The following is a 22,417-nucleotide window of genomic DNA, read 5'->3' as shown; positions in this document are numbered from 1 at the left end:
TATTTGGCAGAGAGAGACAGCGAGAGAGGGAACACAAGCAGGGGGAGAGGGAGAGGGAGAAGCAGGCTTCCCGCTGAGCAGGGAGAGAGAGCACAAGTAGGCAGAGAGGCAGGCAGAGGGAGAGGGAGAAGCAGGCTCCCAGCGGAGCAGGGAGCCCGACGTGGGCCTCGATCCCAGGACCCCGGGATCACGATCTAAGCCGAAGGCAGACGCTTAACAACTGAGCCACCCAGGCGCCCCTCCATTAGACATTTTTATGTAACTTCATACCTACAGTTGTGTGGTTGATGATTCCTAGTACTGTGTTTAGTGTCAAATGTTGACATCTAACACAGGGTTGTGTCTAGGACCCTGAAAATAGATAGCCTTTCTTTTCATACAGTTCCTAAAGCTCCCGGTGCTTCTTTCAAACCAGATTTTCTATTTTGTCAGCAACTTCACATCTATTCGTCCCTGAGGTACAGCTGTGGCCTCTTGTGTTTGGCTGAGTCCGCAAGGTGCCTTTTTAGGCCTAACTGAATACAACGCGTATTGTTCGGCCTCCCGTGAATGTGCTGAAACAGTGTGCGTTTCTTGAGTGGAACCGGATGTGCATTTTCATATGTAGGGGCATGTAACTCCAGGTCAGTTCACTGCAATTAATACTAACTGCAGTTGACAGGAAGAAAACACTGCAGTTAAAGAGCGCCCATGCTTTCAAGATGGGGACAGAGGATGCAAAATTTGGGTTTTTCTCGCACGTTCCACTTAAGGGTTACAAACGTAGATGCAACCAAAGTTACATATGTTTTCTTTGAATGCACGTGAAACCACCGTGTTATCCACTGCCCAGCTCCCCTCAAATCGACTATCTTCCAAAGAGCCGCTTAGATGGTGAGGTCCGTCGTTTAAAGGGGCACCACACAAATGAATTCGGATGGAAAAACCCATCACTGGGATTCTACCAAGCTTTATTTTTCTACTCGGTGTATTACCAACTGTGTTAAGATTGTGCATTCCAGTTTTCAAAATATTTCAGACACATTAACTCATCTGCTCCGGAGCGAACGGTCCATGGAGTACAGGAAAGACGAGAAAACTCCGCATGAGACCCCAAGTAATTGCTCCTCCTCCCTGAGAATCCAGTGGCTTGTGAAGATCCCTTGGAATGGCGGATTCACCCTTGAATTCCCAAGCAGCGAGCAGGGAAGGAAGTGGTTAAAAACTGCTCGGGAGTTAAGATGTCCTAGGTTCAAATTCTGACTCCACCATTTATGGGGTGAGGCAAGTCCCATCCTGTGTCCACACCTCAGGCTTCTCATCTAAGAAATGGGGATGATGATAGCAATAAGTACTCCCAAGACTTCCTGCATGGATTCCATGTACTGCCCGCTAGGAACACCCAGTTACTTGAGTGGCCCAAAGCACCTGCAAGGCCACAGAACCTGATTTCTGGTACTCCCAGGAGCATGCGGCTCGGGTGGGGAGACGCGCTGGGGAGCCAGCCCCTGCTGACCACACAGAAGGTGTGCTGAGCATTGCGCTTGGAGTATGCTCATACATCCCAATTGTCACCTAACCGTCCTACATGGGTTTTGTACATTATCTTCCTTGGTCTTCAGGAAAACACCCTCGAAGGCAGGCACTATGATATACCCATTTTACAGATGAAGAAACCGAGGGCTTACAGAAGTTTATGCCGTAAGTGGATAAAGGAGTTCGCAGCCAGGGCTTCCGGACTATACATACAGCCCATACTATGCTGCCTCTCAGCCCTGAGAGCCCCTCATCCAACAGCTCACACAATGAGGGTGGATGAGAACAGCAATACTGATGTTTGCTACAGCTAACGCTCATGGAGCGCCTACTATTCTCCTTTCCCAGTACTCTGTGCATTTCCCCACACTGATGCCAGCAATGAGTATTATAATTTTGAAAACTCTGACAATGGCTAAGAGCAAGTGCTTTCGCTTGGGTATCTGTGATCACCATTACTGCCGCTCTACTGTGGGCCATGTCATGCTGAGCAAACACGGCAGCCCAGCGCCATGCCGAGTGCTTTCTGGGGACAGCGCACCTTGTCAGAGCCTTCCAGCTGCCCCTGCATGCAAGTACTATCACTTCCTCCCGTTCACAGATGAGGATGCTGAAGCATAGAAGCGTCCATTTCTTTAAACAACCAGGGATTCCAGTGTAAGGGGGACGCCATCAGGGCTGTTCTGCCTTTTGTCCCAATCAGCTTCAAGCACTCTCCCTATCCTCAGAACACAGAAGGGTAGCCAGAGAGCACCCAGGAATCCCCACGTGGGCCAGGAGTCTGGCCCTTGTAGACAAGGCCTCTGGCCCAGCCATCTTTTTCCACCTAGGAGGCATGGATGTGGCTGCCCCCAATCTCAGGGTAACTCTTACCCACTTGACTGCTCCTCTCCCTCTAAAGAAGGGGTGAGGCCCCCTCATCCCAGGCCCCAGCACTTACAGAGCCCACGGCAGGGCTTTGGGGAGAGACTCTGTACCCTTTCACCAGGCCAACTGCTGCCCCCAGGGGGAGCCCACGGAGCCACAAAGAGCCAAGAGTCAGCATCTCCCCACAACCCCAACCCAAAGTCAATCAGGTCTGACCTTGGGAGACATGGGGGGCCAAGCTCTGTCAGGGCATCTGGGAAGAAAGTGCCAGGCAGCTGAGAATAAAGTGAGTGGTCATAGTGACTGTCAATGTTGATGTCAGGGAGGCAAAACTACTCGATAGACCCAACTCCCTCCTTTCCTGTGGTCACCCCTTTGTTCCTCAGGAAGCCAATGGAGAGAAAGACTCCAATGAACAGATGGGGAGGGCCTAGAATGGCCCCCAGACACCCACCGTCCACTAAACCCTGGGAGCTGCCTCTTCCTATAGGTAATGCTGCCGTTCGAACAGCCTTGCTGGAAGGGCTGGGGCCACCAGACAGCCCTTTCCGGGAACTCTGGGGAACTGGGCAGTCTCCTTCTCTCTCAGGTAACACAGAAGCAGTACAACACAGGGGTAAACACCTGGCCTTTAAAGCCTGCTAGACCTAGTTTCAGGTCCTGTTCCTCATCTTCTAAGTTCTGTGATCCTGGGCAAGCTACTGGACAGCTCTGTGCCTCAATTTCCTTGTCTGTAAAATGGGTATGGTAACAGTACCTATCTACTTTGCTAGGGTGTTGTGAAAATAAGGGACTTGATAAAAGAGAAAGAGAAATACAGTGGCACTTAAAAAGTGCTAAACTTGGGGCACCTGGATGGGTCAGTCGGTTAAGCATCTGCCTTCAGCTCTGGTCATGATCTCTGGGTCCTGGAATCAAGCCCCGCATCAGGCTCCCTGCTCGGCAGGGAGTCTGCTTCTCTCTCTTCCCCACCCCCTGCTTATGTGCTCTCCCTCTCTCAAATAAATAAATAAAATCTTTAAAAAAAAAAAAAAGAAGTGCTAAACTAGTTGGCACTGCTGAAGAACGGACGAGCTGGGATTCGGGTTCAGATGCGCCTACGTTCAGTCTCTCTCCAACACAGCACTGCTTCCTCACCCGAAACGGGAAGAAGGTGAGAAAAAAACTACTCCAAAATAAAACGTTCAACTAGTTCAAGTAAATGACCACTTCCTGGTATCATCAGTTGATCCGAAAAGGCTGCAAGACAATAAAGCCATCTGAGGCCACTGCCCATCGGGTCACCTTCCCACCGCTCCTCCATTCTTCTCAGGCTTCTTCTCCCAAGCCCCACATCTTCCGTGCGGCCCTCTAAGGTAGCTCCCACCCCCCGAAGCCCCCTTGCCTCCCAAACACCTCTGCTACCATTGCGGGATAGGCTGCAGCACGTAATTACGTTCCGCCGGCCACTGCTGGTCGGGGTCTTTCCAACAGACCTAGGTTCCCATCCTACCTTCAATGCTATCAGCCGTGCACTGAGGGGTGGCTGACTTCACCTCCCGATCTGCCCTCTCCTCCCCTCCAAAGCAGCCAGGAGTACACTATTTCACAAGACTCTGACAATTACGAGACACCAATGGAAAATTCTGGCATACCGGAGGTACTGAAAAAATTGTTGATTTTCTTCCTGACCTAGATTACAAGTGGGATGACGTCCACGACCACAACTTAAACTCCATGCCTTGAACATACAGCTAAGTACACTGAAGAAATAAAGTAAATACATCATTGGCTTAAAGGGGCTTATTTGATACGGTGCAGGAAATTTTACACATAATTCATTGGCAGGTTCTCAAATACTTTTATACTGCACTTGCTCAATCTCTTCTAGAAGCATATGCCATAGAAGTGAATGTTCACACATGTGATGAGCATAATCTAACTGAGTAACAAACCAAGAGGCGATGCTGGGGCGCCTGGGTGGCTCAGTCAGTTAAGTGTCTGCTTTTGGCTCAGGTCATGATGATCCCAGGGCCCTGGGATTGAGTCCTGTGTCTGGCTCTTTGCTCAGCGGGGAGTCTGCTTCTCCCTCTGCCTGCTGCTTTCCCCTACATGTGCTCTCTCTCTCTCTCAAATAAAATCTTAAAAAAAAAAAAGAGGTGATGTAAAGCTACCACAATCCAGAGCCCAAAGAGGGAAGTAACTCACATGCAAAGTCTTCCCCCACCATTCAGCAGTCTGTACCAATGAGCGTAATCCCAAACCCAGAAAACCCCAATGTTTGGTATTTATTCTAAGGAGATAATTCAACAAGTGAGCTAACATGCATGCACGAGGATGCTGAATGCAGTGTTATTTATGATATCCCAAAATGACAAATATCCCGATTAACTTAAGTTGATGGAATACCACATTAGCCTTTAATAAGAATGTGAGTGATCCAGAGATGTGGATATAGGGTAAATGTGATATTAAATAAATACAGTAGGTATAAAACGGCATGAATAGGATCTAGCTTGTATAAGAACATACATAAGATCTATGTGTTTAGATATACACAGAGATGTCTAGAAAGAGGTTAGCCAAAATCTTGACAGTTATTGTCTATGGGGGGTGACTTTTTCTTCTTTATGGTTTTTGTATTGTTTGAATTTTCTATACTAATACATTTAGCTTTATATTCAGAAAAAAAAAAGGAACCACGTTTTTATTGGGGGAAAATAAATCTTACAACGTGAGCTGCTTTGTTTTTTGTTCTTGTGCCTCTTTCCACTTTCAATTCTATATCACAGTCTAGTTTCCTTTCATTTGCAAAAGTTGAGAAGGAAGACCATCACTTCTGTTCTGCCTAACCTCTCGTGGCCTGCAGTGTGGTCAGAGGTCAAAATGCCAAGGAAGTGTCAGGCTCCTTCTAAAGGGGCTTCTTTGCAGCAGACAGGACAGAGAACGTGGCATTACATATGTGACATAAGCAGTCCCCTCCCACTGCTTTGCAACCAGAAGTTCTCGTATAAAGAGCCTTTATGCTCCATTAAAACTACCTATTCATGTGGGGTCAGCACGAACGCTGCCCGCTCGCAAATGAAGCTCCCGAAATTCCAGACAACATAGAAGATTAGCTCTGGGGCATCTACAACTTGGCCACCGATAGGAACGATTTCTGGAGGAATCTGACCATCAGTGTGGGACTTTTTGCTGTGGGGGTCTGGCCAGCCAGGAATTTAAGGGACACTGACCTGATGGCACCTCAGCCAGGGGTACAGCCAAATAGACACATGGAACCCCTGTCCTCTACTCGAACCTTCCAGAAACACAGCTTCCATTCTGTGACCACCACGGACGTTTGGCTGAAGTTTCATTCAGACGGGCACCTTCCCTTCCCTGCCTAATTTCCTTTTCTTCCCTTGAACCCACTCAGAACTCCATTCTCTGGTCAGCAGCCAGGCTTCAGCTAAAGTTCTGTAAAGTTCTGTACGTAGCTCCTAAGGAAGAATCTAATGGTATTTTAACAAATCTCTGGAACTAAAGACTGCACCCCACGCCAAAAACCCAAACCCAAACCCAGCCACCTACTCCTAACGGAGCTGGGAATTAGGGAGGGCGGGGGCGGTGGCAGGGTCCGTTTTTTCTTCGAAGAAACAAGCCTTCCAGGCGCCCGCTGCCTTGCTCACAAGTACGCACAGGAGTGTGGGGGGTGTGCCTGCGTCTGTCTGTGTGACCTACATTCCAGCTCACAAAACACTTCCTCTGAGACTCCCATCACGGTCCCACTGAAAATGTTACATTGCTGAGGCGTTGCTGGCATATGCTGGTTTCCATTCTGTCCCTCCCACTTCAGTTCCCAGAAAAACACCCAGCCACAGACCTTACAAGAGATAGAAGGCCCGGGAAAACATCAGTCTGTGCAGATGAATTAACCCACGGGTGTGTTTCGGTGTCTTATTCGGAAGGCTAAGAGAAGACTCTTTACCTGCTTTATGTAGCGTAACTGAGATTCAGCAATTCCATGAATAAAAGACTCTGGTGATGAGCTTTTCAGGTTTCCATCACCGGCCAGGTGGGCTGAACCGCCCCACAGCATTTCCCGGACAGACGGGGGGTTCAGGTCTACGTGGAAGTCGGCTGAAATCTTGCAATTGTTCCTTACATCGAATAAGGCGAGATTGATAAAAAAGGGTTCAACCTGGGAATGAAAACAATAACATATGGAAGCGAAGATTTTTCGGTGGGGTGGGGGAGGGATGGCAATGACAAAATAATGTTTTGATTCCTCGAGGCTCTGCGATTGCAGCTCCTTTCTGAGTATGACATTAAGCTAAAATTGCATTAGGGCTCATTTGCTTATAAGAAAAGGGCGCTTTATAATAACAGGCTATCAAATGTTAACTTTTGTCAGGTATAAATAATTTTGCAAGTTACACTTTCTTTAAATGAGTAGAAATCAGAAGCCACATTTAAAGAACATCAGTTGTTCTCTGAATAAAATGTAATTCTCTATAGGTTTACTGAAATCGCTGAAAAACAATGCCAATTTTATAGAGTAAAAATAAATCTTCCCTTTTGTTATGTTACAGCTTACCGGATTATACCTTTAATAAGAGCTAATATCAGTCAACATCAAATTACTCGACAAAAGCTTTGCCCCATCAGCAGTTTTGGAAGACACGATTCCTCCCTAGAGATGGCATTTGAAAGCTGGTCACAAAGAGAAATTCCGTACCAAATGGCATAAAGATTAACCCTTTGTACACAGGAAGTCTGCTTAGCGCATTTTAGCTACTTTGGAAGAGAATAAATCATCACTGTGGATATTTGTCAAAGACAAAACCAGAACCAAAAAAGAAAGATGAGCCTAAAATGCAGTCTCTGGCGATTTTACATTTATAGTTTCAAGTGTTTCTGAGTAACTCAAATGATCCACGACAGCTCATAATTAGAATTTTCTGTGAAGAACAGAATGAATTCACTCTAGAAGGAGTGAGGCTAGCTGGACGTACGGCATCTGTATCCCCGCCTGGTTTCGGGGTTCCTTACTCATTGCGATGAGCCAATCGCACCAAAGTCGTCATATTCTCCGGCAGAATTCGCAACTTGGAGGATTGTCCAGGTTCGAGGGACATGTCCCTTTTGAATGTCAACAGCCTACTCTATCTGCCATTTTGAATAGGTTAATATGTTCATGAATCCTCTCAGGATGAAAACATAGTCATAGCTTGGCAACAGAAAGGCACGTATGAAATGCCTTCATGTCAAAGTTATCACAGCCCGTAGCAATGGAATTTTCATCCCGTAAATTACTTCTAGTGATAAAAAAGCAAAGCATTTCCTTAACGCACTGGTTTGAGAGCGGTAGAAGGAAAAGTCATACGTACATTTGTGGGTGGTCCTTTTCCATTGTCTCCAACTTGACCCAAGATATTGAAAGTTAAATCATGGCAATTCACCAGGAAACGTTTATTGCACTTTTCCTCAAATGGCTTTATATCAGGTTCAATTCCTGAAAAGTCCAACCTCTACAAAACAGATGATAATAAATCATTTCAAAAAAATAGGATTCATATTAATATAAGACTATAGGTAAAAACTGCAGAATCCTATGGTTCTCTATCGATTCTTCATTTGAACCTTTTTTTTCATTCAGCAAATAAGTCTTTCTAGAGCTCTTACACCAAGGTTCAAACACTGACAGAGAAGTCCTAGAGGGAAATGAGGAGAGTCTAATCTAAAGCACTGGAAAAGTCACAAGTCTGTACCATGGCCTACTTGCCTTATATGACAGGAGTACCTCCCTCAGCTCCTCTGGCCTCATCTCCCACCACCCTTGACTCCCCTCTACCCCCACTCTCTGGTCCCGCCACAGTGGCCTCCTCGCTTATTTCTCCAACATACCAAGTACACTCCCACCCCAGGGCCTTTGCATTTGCTGTTCTGGTAGACAGATGCACAGCTCACTCCCTCATCTCATTCCTGTCTCCGGTCAACTGGCATTTCCACAGAGACCTTCCTTCACTCCCTAAGGGGACACACTCTGACAGTCTATACTCCCTTTCTTTAAGTCTTCTAACATGACTTTTTCATATGTCTTTAGTTGTTATCAGTTTTCCCCACAAAATACATGTTCCAGTATGGTAGAGATTGTGTCTTTTATGAGGTGTATGGGAGGCAAAACGGCCGTGAATGGACATGAGAGGCATCAAGAATAACACGATGGTCTCTAACGTAGACGATTCGACTATGGTGTCATGAACTTGGTTGCAAGATAATGAGGAACGGCAGATATGGGGGAGGAGGAGTGGAGATGGTGAGCTCAGTTCGGGATGTGTCCAGTTTGAGGTGAGGTTACTAAGTGGCTGGGAAAACAGCAGAGGTCTGGGCTGGAGATTTGAATTTGGGAGTCAGTGGCAGCTAGACCCTGGGGACCACCTACATTTCAATGATGAACAGAGGGAGAGGCGTCTGCTTTGAAAAGTGATAAACACTGAGCTCAGCTTCTAGCAGAGCTGGGGGATGTGCTGTGACTGCCACAGAGATGTATTTTTTTTAATTATTGGTATTTCAAAAAAATGTTTTTTAAGTTTGAAAAACAGATATTGGGAGTCAAGGATGCCTCTCAGCAAGGGAGGAGTCTGCCTCTCCTCCACGAAACTCCTAGAATCGTCCTCCTCAGCTCGCACAGGTCAGGCAATCTGAGATCATCCATTCATTCTGAGTATCCGAACAGATTTTACGTTCTGGTCACAAATGGGAGGAAAAGTATAGATTGTGGGACAACTTACTATACTTTAAGACCTGAGACAAGGCAGGCGGGAAATGACCGGGTGAATCTGAATAGAATATACTGCCAATATGGAAAACTCAAAGCCAAGAAACACAAGAATTTTTGTCAGCTGCCTAAGTAATTCAAGCCAAAACAGGTATTGTGCTGGAAGAGTCTTGGATAATTATAGCCGTTCTGACCTAGCCTGCATCACTGACAAAATCCTCCTTATAGGGGCCTAAGTATAATATTCGTACCTGAAAGTGCCATTTCCCCCCCCCCAGAGTCTATTTATCTACAAACCAAATACAAATGTGTGGGACTAGACAGCTCCCTCTCGAACACTTATCTCGGCAGCTAGCAGAGGCAAGTCATTGCCATGGAGATCAATTTTAATTTCCGCCCATTTATCTGCTCTCTCTTCTATCTTATTCAGAGAGTGGAATGTGAAGAGAAACTGGACTAAACCACCCCAGCTCCCAAATCCTTTGCCTTCTGAGGCCCAATGCTGGGACATGGGGCCTTCCCCAGGAGTCCCTGAGTTGGAGCCATCTCCTTTGGTCAGCCAGTGTTTCCTTATTCTCTAAGGTCAGTGGCAGAAAGATCTCTCTCTAAACATCATACTGTGGTCAAAAGAGAAGGCTGATATCCTAGGATGGCACTTCACCTAGAAAAGAGACTCAACACATATGGCACAGATTTCTCTGCGAGGACCCTGCCTTCCGGAATCAACATTAAATTCAACTGCTCTGTGCTTTAAAGTTTCATCGGAACTCTGAATTCTTCACTGGCTGTCGTAGCTCACTGATAACTGATGTTATAGTTTGAGTTCAGTTCCATGACCACAAAAACACTACACCACAAATTTTTTTTAAAGACACTGGATTGAGTTTCAACCACAGTCAATTGGCTTCTTTGTATATAATGAAAGAGCCTGACATGTCCAATTAGAGCCCAATGGGGGGGGTTTCAGGGGGTGGGGGTTCTATAAAAGGCTCAGACTTGTCTGGAACAATCAACTTTCTGAATGAGTATCTTAGAACTAACACTCTCAAGACCGGCTATACTTTTTTTTTTCTTTTTGAAATCACATAACTTACACAAACAGTATCATACTGCTATGGAAAAAAGTAGGAGATGAAATTTTTTAAAAAAATTTTTCCCCCAGTTTTTTTTTCTTGTGTGGTATTTTTATTAAGGAAAAATGTCTGCATGATATATAGACTATATACACTTTTACCATTTAAACTAAAAAAAGAAAAAAAAACTTAATTAGAAAACCATTCGAAACAGAAAGAAGGAACAACAAAATCAGTCTTCCCCCAATTACATTTTTATGATCTATTTTCACTGAGAAAAAAACCATAATGCACATACAATGCAAACTTTTCTATTTAAAAAAAATCCCCAAATTTTAATCATAAATCTCATGTAGAAAAAAAGTGAAAAAAATTCATCTTTCCCCAAATGATCTCATGTTCGTGTGAAATATGTTAAGAAAAATATGTGTGAGACTTACATACAGTTGAATTTTTCCACAAATCAGCAATTCGATCAGAAAATACGGAATTAAATACGAGCCACACAGATCCTAGTACAGAGTGCCTCACTCTCACGAAAGATGGTGGGATACACAAAGGCACATAAGACTGCGTGTCCTGGCACCTCTTTCCCCTGAAAGTCGGATTAAGCCAGACGTGAACATTATCCCAGTTCCAAGGGCTCCATCAAGAGTAGAAAAGAAACCACGTTTCTCGTATGACTCGGTGCTCGTTATACTGCAGATATTTCCTGCTACTAGATCACACTTGTATTTAATGGGTTAAAAGTGCAGGAACCATCTTTAAATGTTCTTTCATTTATTTCTTTTGAGGAGATGAGGTGAAAAAAAATAAAGGGAATGGAGGGAAAAAAACAACAACCGTGTATTCAGTCCCAAACTATTTGCATCTGTGCCAGTCTCTCGAGGAAAGTCAGTTAAGCTCCCTGTTCGAAGTCAACACAACGAATATAAAGCAATAGGTATCGCTCAGTGGTACAGAAATCAGTGATTTCAACATTTCACAGACGTTGTTCATCTAAATAAGCGACAATTCTATGGTTATTTAAAGAAATAGATCATTAATACCTGGACCTCCGAATCAAAAGAAAAGAGATTCTGTCTTCCATCTCCTCTACTGAGCTTGTTTAGCTGTTCAGTTTCTCTGCCATACTAAAATTAAAAATACACACACCAAACATTACTTCACTTCCTTCAAGAGAGTATTAAATAACATTTAAATAATTGGTTTGTGTAGGGCGCCTGGCTGGCTGAGTCAGTAGAGCACACGACACTTGATCTCAGGATCGTGAGTTCGAGTCCCACCTTGGGTGTGGAGATCACTTAAAAATAAAGTATCTCATCTGGGAAACTACCATCTGGCAGATCTTCAAAAATATACTCTTCCCTGTCTCCATTTACTTAAGATGGATAAAAAACGCTTGCTGGGTGAGAGTCACCATCACTAGGACCCACGATAAGCTATAGATCAGGCTTTTACACTTTCTACGAGTCTCTCGTAACATCGAGAATATTGCTCAACCCCCAGTAGTACAAAAAAGGAATCCAAGAGACTTGAATGCAAAAGAAAAATAAATGACAAAGCACTCTCTCTCCCATAGCCAGGGTGTTAGCCATGGGATCTTATACATCATTCTGATTCCATCACTTTAGGAAAAACATAGTGGGCTGTACAGCCTGGAACGTCGAAGACTCAGAAAGGATACGTTAACATCTACAAAATCATAGAAAACCTAGATCAGGGGATCATGAGTGTGTTCCTAAGTTTTGGAAAACAACTGTGAAGTTTGAGGGGGTAATTTTTTAAGAGAAGGATCAATTTAAAGTAAAAATAAACAAATAAATAAAGCAAAAAAAAATAACTTCTAAGCTTGTGCAACTTAGTAGTCTAGGAAGAGGAACGGAGTAAAAAATACAAATAGGTTTAATGAGGATTTAAATGAATAAATGGGTTATAACCTATTCTACTATGGTTTTGAGTCCACGTAGTAAACTATGTAACCTACTAAGACAGGTATGAGAATTGTCTCTGCACTTTCTAAATTAGCTCATTTGAAACTCCAAAGAGCGGAGTAATTAACACAAATGATCTCTGGTTACCAAAATCTTTACCTGATAAAATTATTCATATATATATATATTTACATATAGACAGAATATGTGATTTTCATATGAAGTTAATACATGCAAATCATTAGATGGAATATCATGTTCGATCTGTATCAATAGCCCCTTGAAGGAAGAATATTTGTTTTATGAATGACATACAGTAATTACACTGATTAAGAAGGAACATCAATAAAGTCACAAAAATCTAAAAGCACCTCCTGACATCTAGGGGGGAAAAAAAAAGATTTCCCAACTGTTGGCCAGCCCTTGTAACTTTTCTCTTACAATCTCTACCTGTATCACTAACTTGCTGTGGTTTTTACCTTAGAAATGACAATGCCAAATGGAATCCAGCATTAAAACTTTAATAGCTAACCCTGCATTGTCTCAGTTGAAGGCAAGTTGCCATAAGAAAGATGTACCTTCATCAGTTCCGGATGCATACTCCTTTCCAAACTGGCCATGATGTTCTCGGCTTTTCCTTGGCTGCTAGTTTCATCTTCTGCAAATTCATTAAAAGCAGATGTTCCAAACCATGCAGACCATTCCTAATCACCTAAGAGGAGTACCCTAACTATCTCTCCCACCCCATCCTCTCCTACTAGATTTACTGCAAAGAATTTTGATTATGAAAGCACAGGGAAAACTTTAATGGACTTTTGACAATCTGCCATGAATTCCCTATCCGTTTTAGTCTGGTTATATTTCATGTGTCAGAACCCATGCAGCATCAACTCCTTAAAAAAAAAAATCTATCAACCTCCATAGTTACTTTTAATGAGGAAGTAGGTCAACCTTCAAGATTAAGAGCTCTGTATTCACCCTACACAGAGGACATTCCCACGGATTAAAGATAAGAGCTTTACCTCGATAATGAATCATTTAAAAATTCTGACCTTGGGTTGTTTCTACTGTCTCCTTTTTCTCTTGCACTAAACTGTCGGTATTGATCTGAATAATCTTTTTCAAAGTTAGCAGCCATTCCTCCATTTCCTGCTCGGTTTCAGCAGCCAGATAATGGCTATACTTATCTAACATCTTGAGTTCAAATGCATGACGGCGCATTTTGGGGCACTAGAGAAAAAAAAAAGAAAAGGCGTGTGTTCAGTTAGTTTAGTTACCCTTTCAATATTAGACTTCATTCGTTTATTTATTTTTACTTCAGCTCAGCACATATGTACGTCAATACTGTCATGAAAGAATTGCTTCTTTCAACGAGAAGCAGAAACTCCCAGACGATGAAGGACCACGTCAAATGTACCTTTTTTAGTCTCCTGAATACTGAGCACAGTGATATATACACAAAGTTGTTGTGCTTGTTGGCCGAGTATTATCATGTAAGGCCCTCTCCCATCCTCCACACCTAGAGAGTCCAACTGCCACCGTAAAAATCAGCAAATGTTTGTAACTATTTCTACCCCGCTGCAAGTTTGTCTTGCGTATTTATAGATTTTCAAAATCAGCCCTTGAAAACAGGCTCAAATGGGATTTGAAATGAACCTGGTACTTGTTCACATCACACCATAAAACATGCTACCGATCCCCAACTCCCGGCACCGTGCATGATAGGAAGTGCGTCAGGTTAGCATAAAGAAGACTAGAGTTGGCTCACATTACATGGTGGATCTCAGTAAAAAATATGGAGATGACCTATGCCGAACACCAGCACAGAAGGAAAACGGAAGCTCCCTCCTTTCCTCAAACCTGATGACGCCTACTTTTACCCTACCACCTTCTGGGTCGGGACAAAAGACATGACACACTCCACCCCCCCCCCCGCTCCTAAATACCTCGGCATTAATTTCAAGAAGGGCTCGCGAATCCATAATTTCCCACCACATGGCCATCATTCAAGAAGGAACCAAGAAAGTTCCTCCTTCTCATCTTCAAAGTAGAGTAAAGGATGAAATTAAACGGCTGTAGCAAGTCCTCAAGATTTATATATTTGAAAATATTTGGGAAGGGGAATCATAAAGAGATGGAGAAAGCAGAGGCTGGGACACTATAAAGGGCAAAATCCGGACTAGAGCTAATTGAGAAAAGCTGGGAANTTGCATATATTTATATTAAATATATGTATAGTATACATATTTTATATTTTATATATAACGGCACCTCTTATAGATATATAAAATATATATATAAAATATAAACATATATTTTTTTTATTTATGAAGGCACCTTTTATACACATAGATCTTTATTTTTTAAGTGTTTTTTATTCGATCCACATGACAATCTCATTTTGAGTGGGATTAATAATAAGTGGGATTCAGTGGGATTGACAGGAAGATTCAGATAGGAGGAGCACCCTGCACCAGCACCTCCCGCCTCCCCAGCAGCTAAGTGCTCCTTAAAGTCAGCCACGCCATGCAGGCTCTGTAGTAATGGCCCCTTCTCTCAGCCAGTCGACTTCCTGTTTAGATCATCTCTCTGCCCTGTGTCCCACTGCATCTCTGTCCACGCCCCCTCGGTAACTCACATCAGCAAACACTTGTTAAGGCACCCCTGGGCGCACAACACTACTAATTATCACAGGGGACACGGACACGAGTAAGACATGGTCCCTAGACTCCCAAAAGGAATATGCAGAATGAACCACAAATTAGAGTATGATTTCAGTTCTAGGACCGAGGAAAAAGCAAAGTGGTGCACAAGTGAGGGGGAGCTTCATTCCACGTGGCAGGAATGAGGGTGAGGAGAGAAACGGAAAACATCTCCTGGTGTAAGAGCCATTTGAACGGAGTCTTGAAAGGTAAGGTTCAAACAGGAACAGAAGGGGAAAGCGTATGCCAAGCAGAGAAACAAGTGGAAGAAAGGCAAATACATGCAGAGTGGCTAGAGCGCAAAGTGTCTACAGGGTGCGGGGGGCATGAGGTTAGAGGGTAGGCTGAGGCCAAATCACCGTGACATGCAAGGTCATGGTAAGCGCTTTAGCTCTTCCTCTGCAAGATAATAAATCAAGAGCCAAAAGGTTTTAAGTAGACAAGTGAAGGACCCCATCTCTGTCTTCGGAGGATAGGCTACAGCAAGGCAACAAATCAGAAGGCAGGAAGGCAAGACTCTAGGCAAGAGAGGGCAAAAGGGAGAACCAAAGGGCAGTGGGAGTGGAAAGAAGGTAAGAGATCAAGAAGCACTTTGGAGCCCGACTCCAAAGGCCTGGGTAAAACTTGAATTCTCATACAGAGCGAGACTAGGCACTGAAGAGGATTCTGAGGTTCCCAGTATCAACGTTTTGGTGGATGGAGATGCCATTGACCACAACAGAAAAATGCGGAGGTTGTTAATAGTTGATCAATAACCCTCTTCAAGAAAGAGAAGAAAAGGTGACTTCGATAGCCCTACCTGAACAACATCAATGCAGGCGTCCAAGTAGATGCAACCTTTAGATTCTTTTGAGTTTTTCTCATCTTTATAGGAGTTGAGAATGTATGAACCATCAGGAAGCTGAGTCAAGTAAAAATACCGTCTCTTGAATACCTATAGGGGAAAGACCAGCAATGATACATTTGTTTGAACATTTAAACAGTTTATCTGCCCTAAAAACCTTCAAGGGCTTGCTTCAGCCATTGTATCTGGACAATCTTCCCACAACTCTGAGAAGTTGTTAGGAATTACAGTTATCTTTACTTTTTTTAGACAAAAAATTCGAAGTCAAGTGATTTCCTCTCAGTTAATCTACAGAGGATGATGTTTTAACACTTTAGAGTTTCGAAAGCACTTTTGTATCCAAATCGCTGCCTGTTTCACTATCGCATCCTTTTCCCAATTAACGGCAAAAACATGACTGGATTCTTATCATTTCATTCATGCCACCAGGACTCCAAGTATATATAGAAAAACATTTTAAACGTTCGGGAAAAAAACCCAATACAGCTAAAAAATTAAATCAAAAGACAAAATATATATACATACTCATACCCCCCATCATATATACTCACCTCACCTGCACCCCTCACTGCACTCACCTATGCTGTCCCATGACCCCACTTCTGAAACGCCAGGGAAACACCGAGAGTCACTGGTTGCCTCCCAGTTGTCACTGAGTACCCCAAATGTTGATATTTGAGTCAATAAGCCCACTGGGGTTGTGCCATCCATTTGAAATTAGGCATTCACAACAGTTAGGGAGGAACCTGTCGCTACAACTCACAGCAAAACCCACAAGAAGGGGGAAAAGGAGGAAGACAGCTGGATTCATTCACGCTAGCCCTCTAGGCTCCCCTAGAAAGTCTTAGACCTGATCAAAGACATTAAACGGGGGATTTGGAGCTCTCTGATGAGCCTGTGGTTCTTTTAATAAGCCACAGACTGGTGGGGCACCTGGGTGGCTCAGTCGGTGAAGTGTCTGCCTTTGGCTCCTCAGGTCGTGATCCTGGGGTCCTGGGATCGAGTCCCACGTCGGGCTCCCTGCTCAGTGGGGAGTCTGCTTCTTCCTCTGCCCCACCCCCCCGCTCATGCATGCTCTCTCTCTCTTTCTCTCTCAATAAATAAAATCCTTAAAAAAATTAAGCCACAAACTGCAGACTGTGTCAAGCATCTGTTATAGTAAAATTCCCCCAGATGAAGGATCTAAAATCATTTCAGGGTGGGAATGGAAAGGGACTAGAACATAGGCTCTGGGTGATGATTGAGGAAGTGCTTTCCTACACTTCCTGTCTTACAGAAGTTGGCTTTAAGGTGTAAGCTTGCCACTTCCAATAACCCATCTGATCATCCGGTCTGATCTCGGACTATTTTAAGAACTTTAATCATGGAAACAGTGTTATTTGGCAGGCTCATTCTTGAAAGTGACTTAATTTCTGGCAAAGTATCTGAAATATCAATGATCTATTTTTCCATAGCATGAATAAGCAAAATACATACATGCTAAGTCGCATTTCTTTTTAGGAAAACCAGGAAAGAGAAATAATATGCTCGTAGTTATTTTTGACTTGTTTCAATAGCACTGATTTTGGAACGAATGACAAAAATATACCGGCGTGAGGAACACCCTAACAGGTTCGACTGGTAAATGTTACAGTTTCTATTTCAGGGAGTGGTCTTGTGGGTTTGTACGGTATCAACAGACAGGAGTCCAAACGGAAAATATCACTTTGTTTTGCAATGCCAATCAAGTGAATATTACTACATGTGTACAGAAAACGTGTGTGTGATCCCATAATATGAGAATATATACTCCTCATTATTGGATTCACCACATTTAAGTTTCCCGAAGCTGTAACTGAAGAAATCTAGATTCACATACAAGGAAAATGTTAATCACAGTGCTGATTACCCACACACACAGACACAGCTGACTCTTGGACAACATGGGTTTGAACTGCACAGGTCCACTTACGTGTGGATTTTTTAAAAAATACATTACAGTATTGTAAATGTATTTTCTCTTCCTTATATGACTTTTTTTTAAAGATTTTATTTATTTATTTGAGAGAGAGAGAGCATGGGCGGGGTGGGGGGATGAAGGGGCAGAGGGAGAGGGAGAAGCCGACTCCCTGTGGACCAGGGAGCCCAAGGATGGGTGCAATCTCAGGACCCCCAGATCATGACCTGAGCCAAAGGCAGACGCCTAACCAACTGAGCCACCCAGATGCCCCTCCTTATGACTTTCTTAATAACATTTTCTTTTCTGTGGCTTACTTTATTGTCTATAGTCTATCCACATACAACATATAAAATATGTTACTCAACTGTTTATGTTATCTGTAAGATTCCGGTCAACAGGAGTTAAGTTTGGGGGGAGTCAAAACTTACATATGGATTTTCAACTGCACAGGGGGGTGGATACCCCTAAACCCCCACATTGTTCAAAGATCAACTGTCTATGTTTGCTTGTTTTCATGACAGTGGTTCACATGTCATTTAAATGATGGGACAAGACGACCTAAAATTACACGCTGTGCCCAAATGAACAAAACACCCCCTTTTGAAAGTTATTACAGTAATTATGTATGGCAAAAATTAAGATACATTTTCTGGGCACAAATTGCAACCAATTAGAATCTGACCTGTGACGAAACCTAAAATTCCAGCACGATCCACTTGCAGAGCCCAGCGCCAACAATAAAGAGAATGGCAGAAGAACGCAAAACACAGAGCACAACACTTGTGGCACAGAGTCAAATTCAAGTCTGTGAAATTTTTTTCACGTACAGCTGCCTCACCAAGCAAAGACGTTTCGTGGCTGCGGCCACTTCCAATGTGAGCAAAGCACATCTTTACAATAGAGAAGGAAAGGGATTTGAAATTACAGTCAATCGCTTCCTGTAACAGTGCAATTATGTCGAAATGGGACACTGAGGTGGGGAGCTCATGAATCTGGGGAGAAGGCAGATGCCTGAAAGTCACACGATCTGGATTCTTGTCCCACACTCTGCTCACCAGCAGCCAAGCTGTCCTCAAGAGCCCGCTTCTGTTTCCTCACTTGTAAAATGGGATCGGGCCAGATGATCTTGTAAGATCATTTTTTCATGATCTACAAAGAATTTTCTTGAAACTGAACAAATAACACGGCAGCCTTCCCAGGCTAGGGGCCACCCTCCCCCAGCAATTTCCTACAGGCTTGAAACACATTTGTACAGTCAAGGAATTTTAAGTCGTTTCTATAAAAATCAGACTCAGCCCCAACAACAGAGCTGTAAGATCTCTCCTCATTCTAATAGTCTAGGACATATGTTGGGTTTCATCTCCTGGGAAGCTGTTAAAATAATGACTACATAGAACAGTGGTGATTGTATCATACCTCTCAGCTTGAAGGCCTCGAGTCCTTTGCAACCCACAGCTAATTCTTCTAAAGTCTTCCCACCTAAAACGGCAAATCCCCGCCATAGCCTAAGATGGTGTACCTGTTCTGGCCTCAGCTTACCTCTTGGACTTTATTTCTTCTTCTTTTTTTTTAAAAGATTTTATATATTTATTTGAGATTGAAAGAAAGCAGAAGCAGGGGGAGTGGCTAAGGGGGAGGGAGAAGCCGACTCCCCGCTGAGCAGGGAGCCCGACGTGGGGCTCGATCCCAGAACCCTGGGATCACGACCTGAGCCGAAGGCAGATGCTTCACTGACTGCGCCACCCAGGCACTCCCCTTGGACTTTATTTCTTATCACACTAGTCCTCCTACACTGGCTCACCTGCTGCTCTGCAAACACCCCAAGCAAGCACCTTCGGGTCTTCGCACTTTCTGTTTCCTTGGCCGAGAATCCTCTTCCTTCACGTAGCCACAATGGTTCACTCTCTTACTGCTTTCAGGTCTTTGCTGAAATCTCACCTCCCCTGAGAGGCCTTCTAGGAGTGCCTGCCCTCCGCCACGGCACACTATTTTATCCTTTTCATACAGCGATCACTATCCAAACATAACTTATTCATCTGTTTATTTGCTGTCTGTCTCTTTTAGACTGTCAAGGTCCATGTCTCATCCACGGCTGTATCCCCAGCCCCTACAACAGTGCCTGGACTCAATAAAATTTTGCAAAATAAATGGTGAATGAATGAACAATTCATTCTCCAGTACGGATTCTCCAGTGGTTTTATCCAATGGGATGGTATTTCTCTGTAATGTCCATATTCTTCCTCCTCCTCCTCCTCCCTTTTATTATTTTTCCTAGATGGTGAACACAGCTGAAAATTGCCCCACCTGACCTGATGAGAAGCATGGATCCCAATGAGTGGCCCACTCAGACCACCCAGAAGAATAAAACTGAGTGGGAGCCAAAGGAGGTAATTCTCTGGGATCATGTCCTGCCAAGTCTCCTTAAAACCCTGAGCTGTCTGGATGACAACCTTTTAAATAGTTACCACATGACCCTTTCTGGAGCGAGAACAAGGCTTTCTGTCACTCCATTGAATCAAAGTTGGAAGGTCGGCAAGTTTGAGCAGCAAGTATCCTCAAATTAGGAGAGCCTTTTATCATCTGATATAACAAATCTCAAGAGGGTTCACCTATGTGTGTTACCTAGAGGGTAAGTATTCACTGTTAGGTTACATGAACCAGGAGCCCTGGGAAAGAATGCTCTGCAGGATTTAGGGAAAGTAGGCAGGCAAAGTAGGTGGGCCAGGAGCAATGCAGGAATGGGGCAAGAGAGACTTACTTGACTGTCTCAGAACAGAAAACAAGAGGCAGTGAGAAAAAGAAGAAAGCAGGAGAGTGAGAGACATCCTGAATCTCAGAGCTGTTCCAAGCAAAAATGAAAGAAATAATAGAGAAGAAAACCCCAGGACTTACCAGAAAACCAAGTTGCAATTAATATAAGAGAGCTGAAGAACCCTTACCGGTACACTGGGAGCCTAATATATCACTCATCTCTCTTCACCATATCATTTTACAGTCCTACCAAGTTTTAATATAGCACACTGGTTTACCTTCTGGGAAACTGGTTAAAAATCAAATAGGCTTTTTTCTTTTTTCTTTTTTTTTTTTTTTGAGAGAGAGAGAGGTAGGGGGTGGGCAGGGGGAGAGGAAGAGGGAGAGACAGAATCCTAAGCAGGCTCCACGCCCAGCACAGAGCCCGATGAGGGGCTCGACCTCATGACCCTGAGATCACAACCCGAGCCAAGATCAAAAATCCGATGCTTAACCAACTGAGCCACCCAGGTACCTGTCAAACAGCTTTTCTCAAATAACTCCACCATATGTGGGCACTGGAGATTTTTAAATTATTTAGTTTGAAGCAAAGTCTAGAAGGAAAGGTCTACAATCTGCCCTTCTCATTACGACAGACTATTTTATCAGCTTTATTTCAGCATATCACAGCCCTGCTCAAATCTTCAATGACCCTCCATCACCCACATGGCAGGGCTCACATGACTGACCCCACCTTCAAGGTGCTCCCACAGTCCCACTAATAATATAAAATAATACAAATGGCTGACATCCGTGGAGTGGTGACTACTGTTGGTCTCTGGCTTTCCTCACACTATATCATTTAATCCTCATAATGACCTTGTATGATGACTACTGTTAACATCTCCATGTTACAGAGGAGAAACTGAGGTGCAGGGAGATACGAATGGACCAAACCAAATTTATCCTCTCATGACTACCCAACTTCACCTACCACACCTGCTGACCTGTACGTACCGCCTCCAACACTCACTTCCTGATTTTCTCCCTTTGAGGCCCTACTTCCTTCAAGAAGCCTTCTCTGACCTCAGATCACAGTGACCTGGACTCATACAGCACCTGGTCTCTGTACCACCTTTAAATAGTATACGATTTTTTTAAGTAAACTGTGTGCCCAACGTGGGGCTCGAACTCACAGCCGCGCAATCAAGAGTTGCATGCTCTACTGAGTCAGCCAGGAACCCCTAAACCATTTTCATTTTGTGTCCCATCTCCCCGAACAGGTTTTTTAAGTTCTGCGTGGGAAAGTTCTCCCTACGCTTTGCGATACTAACACCTTGAGTTAATAAGATATTCAACACATATTTGGTGATGAAGTCACTGATTTCCTCATAGTGTCCAGCACGTGAGCAGCCCCTAATAAATGGTGTTAAACAGTCACCAATGAATGAGGAAAAACTAAACTTAAAAAATTGGAGACACCTGGCTGGCTCAGTCGGTGAAGCATCCGACTCTTGATCTCAGGGTCATGAGTTCAAGGCCCATGTGGGGCTCCACGCTGGGCGTGGAGTCTACTTGTAAAAAAAAAAAAAACAAAAAACAAAAAAACAAACCCCAAAAAACAAATTAATGAGAAATCCCGTACCCATAAAATGACTATAATCTGTTCGTTAGCTGGGAGAGACAGTCTGGTAGACTTGAGAACACAATAAACTTACCTATAAAAAAATGTTTAAAAAATCTCTCTTCCTTTTGTTCCAATTAACATACTGACCTTGGCCTCCCCGGCAATTATTTTAATACCGTACATGCTTTCCTAGGTAAAATTCCTTGATTTGTTGTTCTCCCAACACAGAAGGGAAGAAACCCTCCTGTAACAGTCAAAAGAGTAAGTGAGGACTGTTTGACTCGGGATATATAACAAATGGCTCTCTTTTGTGCAAACCAAAAGGGGAGGGGGCAGCAGAAGTGAGTCATACATCAAGCAGTTGAACTTACAACCCCGATAACATACCAAGACACTTCAATGTTTAATTGCTGGGAATGGGGAGGAGGAAGCTAAAGGAATGTG

General features: G+C 43.7%; 1 protein-coding gene across 4 annotated transcripts in view; it reads right to left on the bottom strand.

Moving 5' to 3' along the window:
* The window catches only part of DOCK11 (dedicator of cytokinesis 11), a 186,565-nt gene that overhangs the window by 107,616 nt on the left and 56,532 nt on the right, over positions 1 to 22,417 (bottom strand). For all 4 annotated transcript variants that reach the window (XM_034649108.1, XM_034649107.1, XM_034649105.1 and 1 more), the window contains 6 exons: positions 15,633 to 15,767; positions 13,184 to 13,361; positions 12,710 to 12,789; positions 11,247 to 11,330; positions 7,734 to 7,874; positions 6,332 to 6,544 (listed from right to left, as the gene is read on the bottom strand). In XM_034649108.1, coding sequence (XP_034504999.1) covers positions 6,332 to 6,544; positions 7,734 to 7,874; positions 11,247 to 11,330; positions 12,710 to 12,789; positions 13,184 to 13,361; positions 15,633 to 15,767 — 831 coding nt within the window. The remainder of the gene's footprint in view (positions 1 to 6,331; positions 6,545 to 7,733; positions 7,875 to 11,246; positions 11,331 to 12,709; positions 12,790 to 13,183; positions 13,362 to 15,632; positions 15,768 to 22,417) is intronic.

The sequence above is a fragment of the Ailuropoda melanoleuca genome, chromosome X (genome assembly GCF_002007445.2).
Source record: "Ailuropoda melanoleuca isolate Jingjing chromosome X, ASM200744v2, whole genome shotgun sequence".
NCBI lineage: Eukaryota > Metazoa > Chordata > Mammalia > Carnivora > Ursidae > Ailuropoda > Ailuropoda melanoleuca.
Note: the sequence above shows the minus strand (reverse complement) of the source record. Positions and strands in the feature narration are given on the sequence as shown.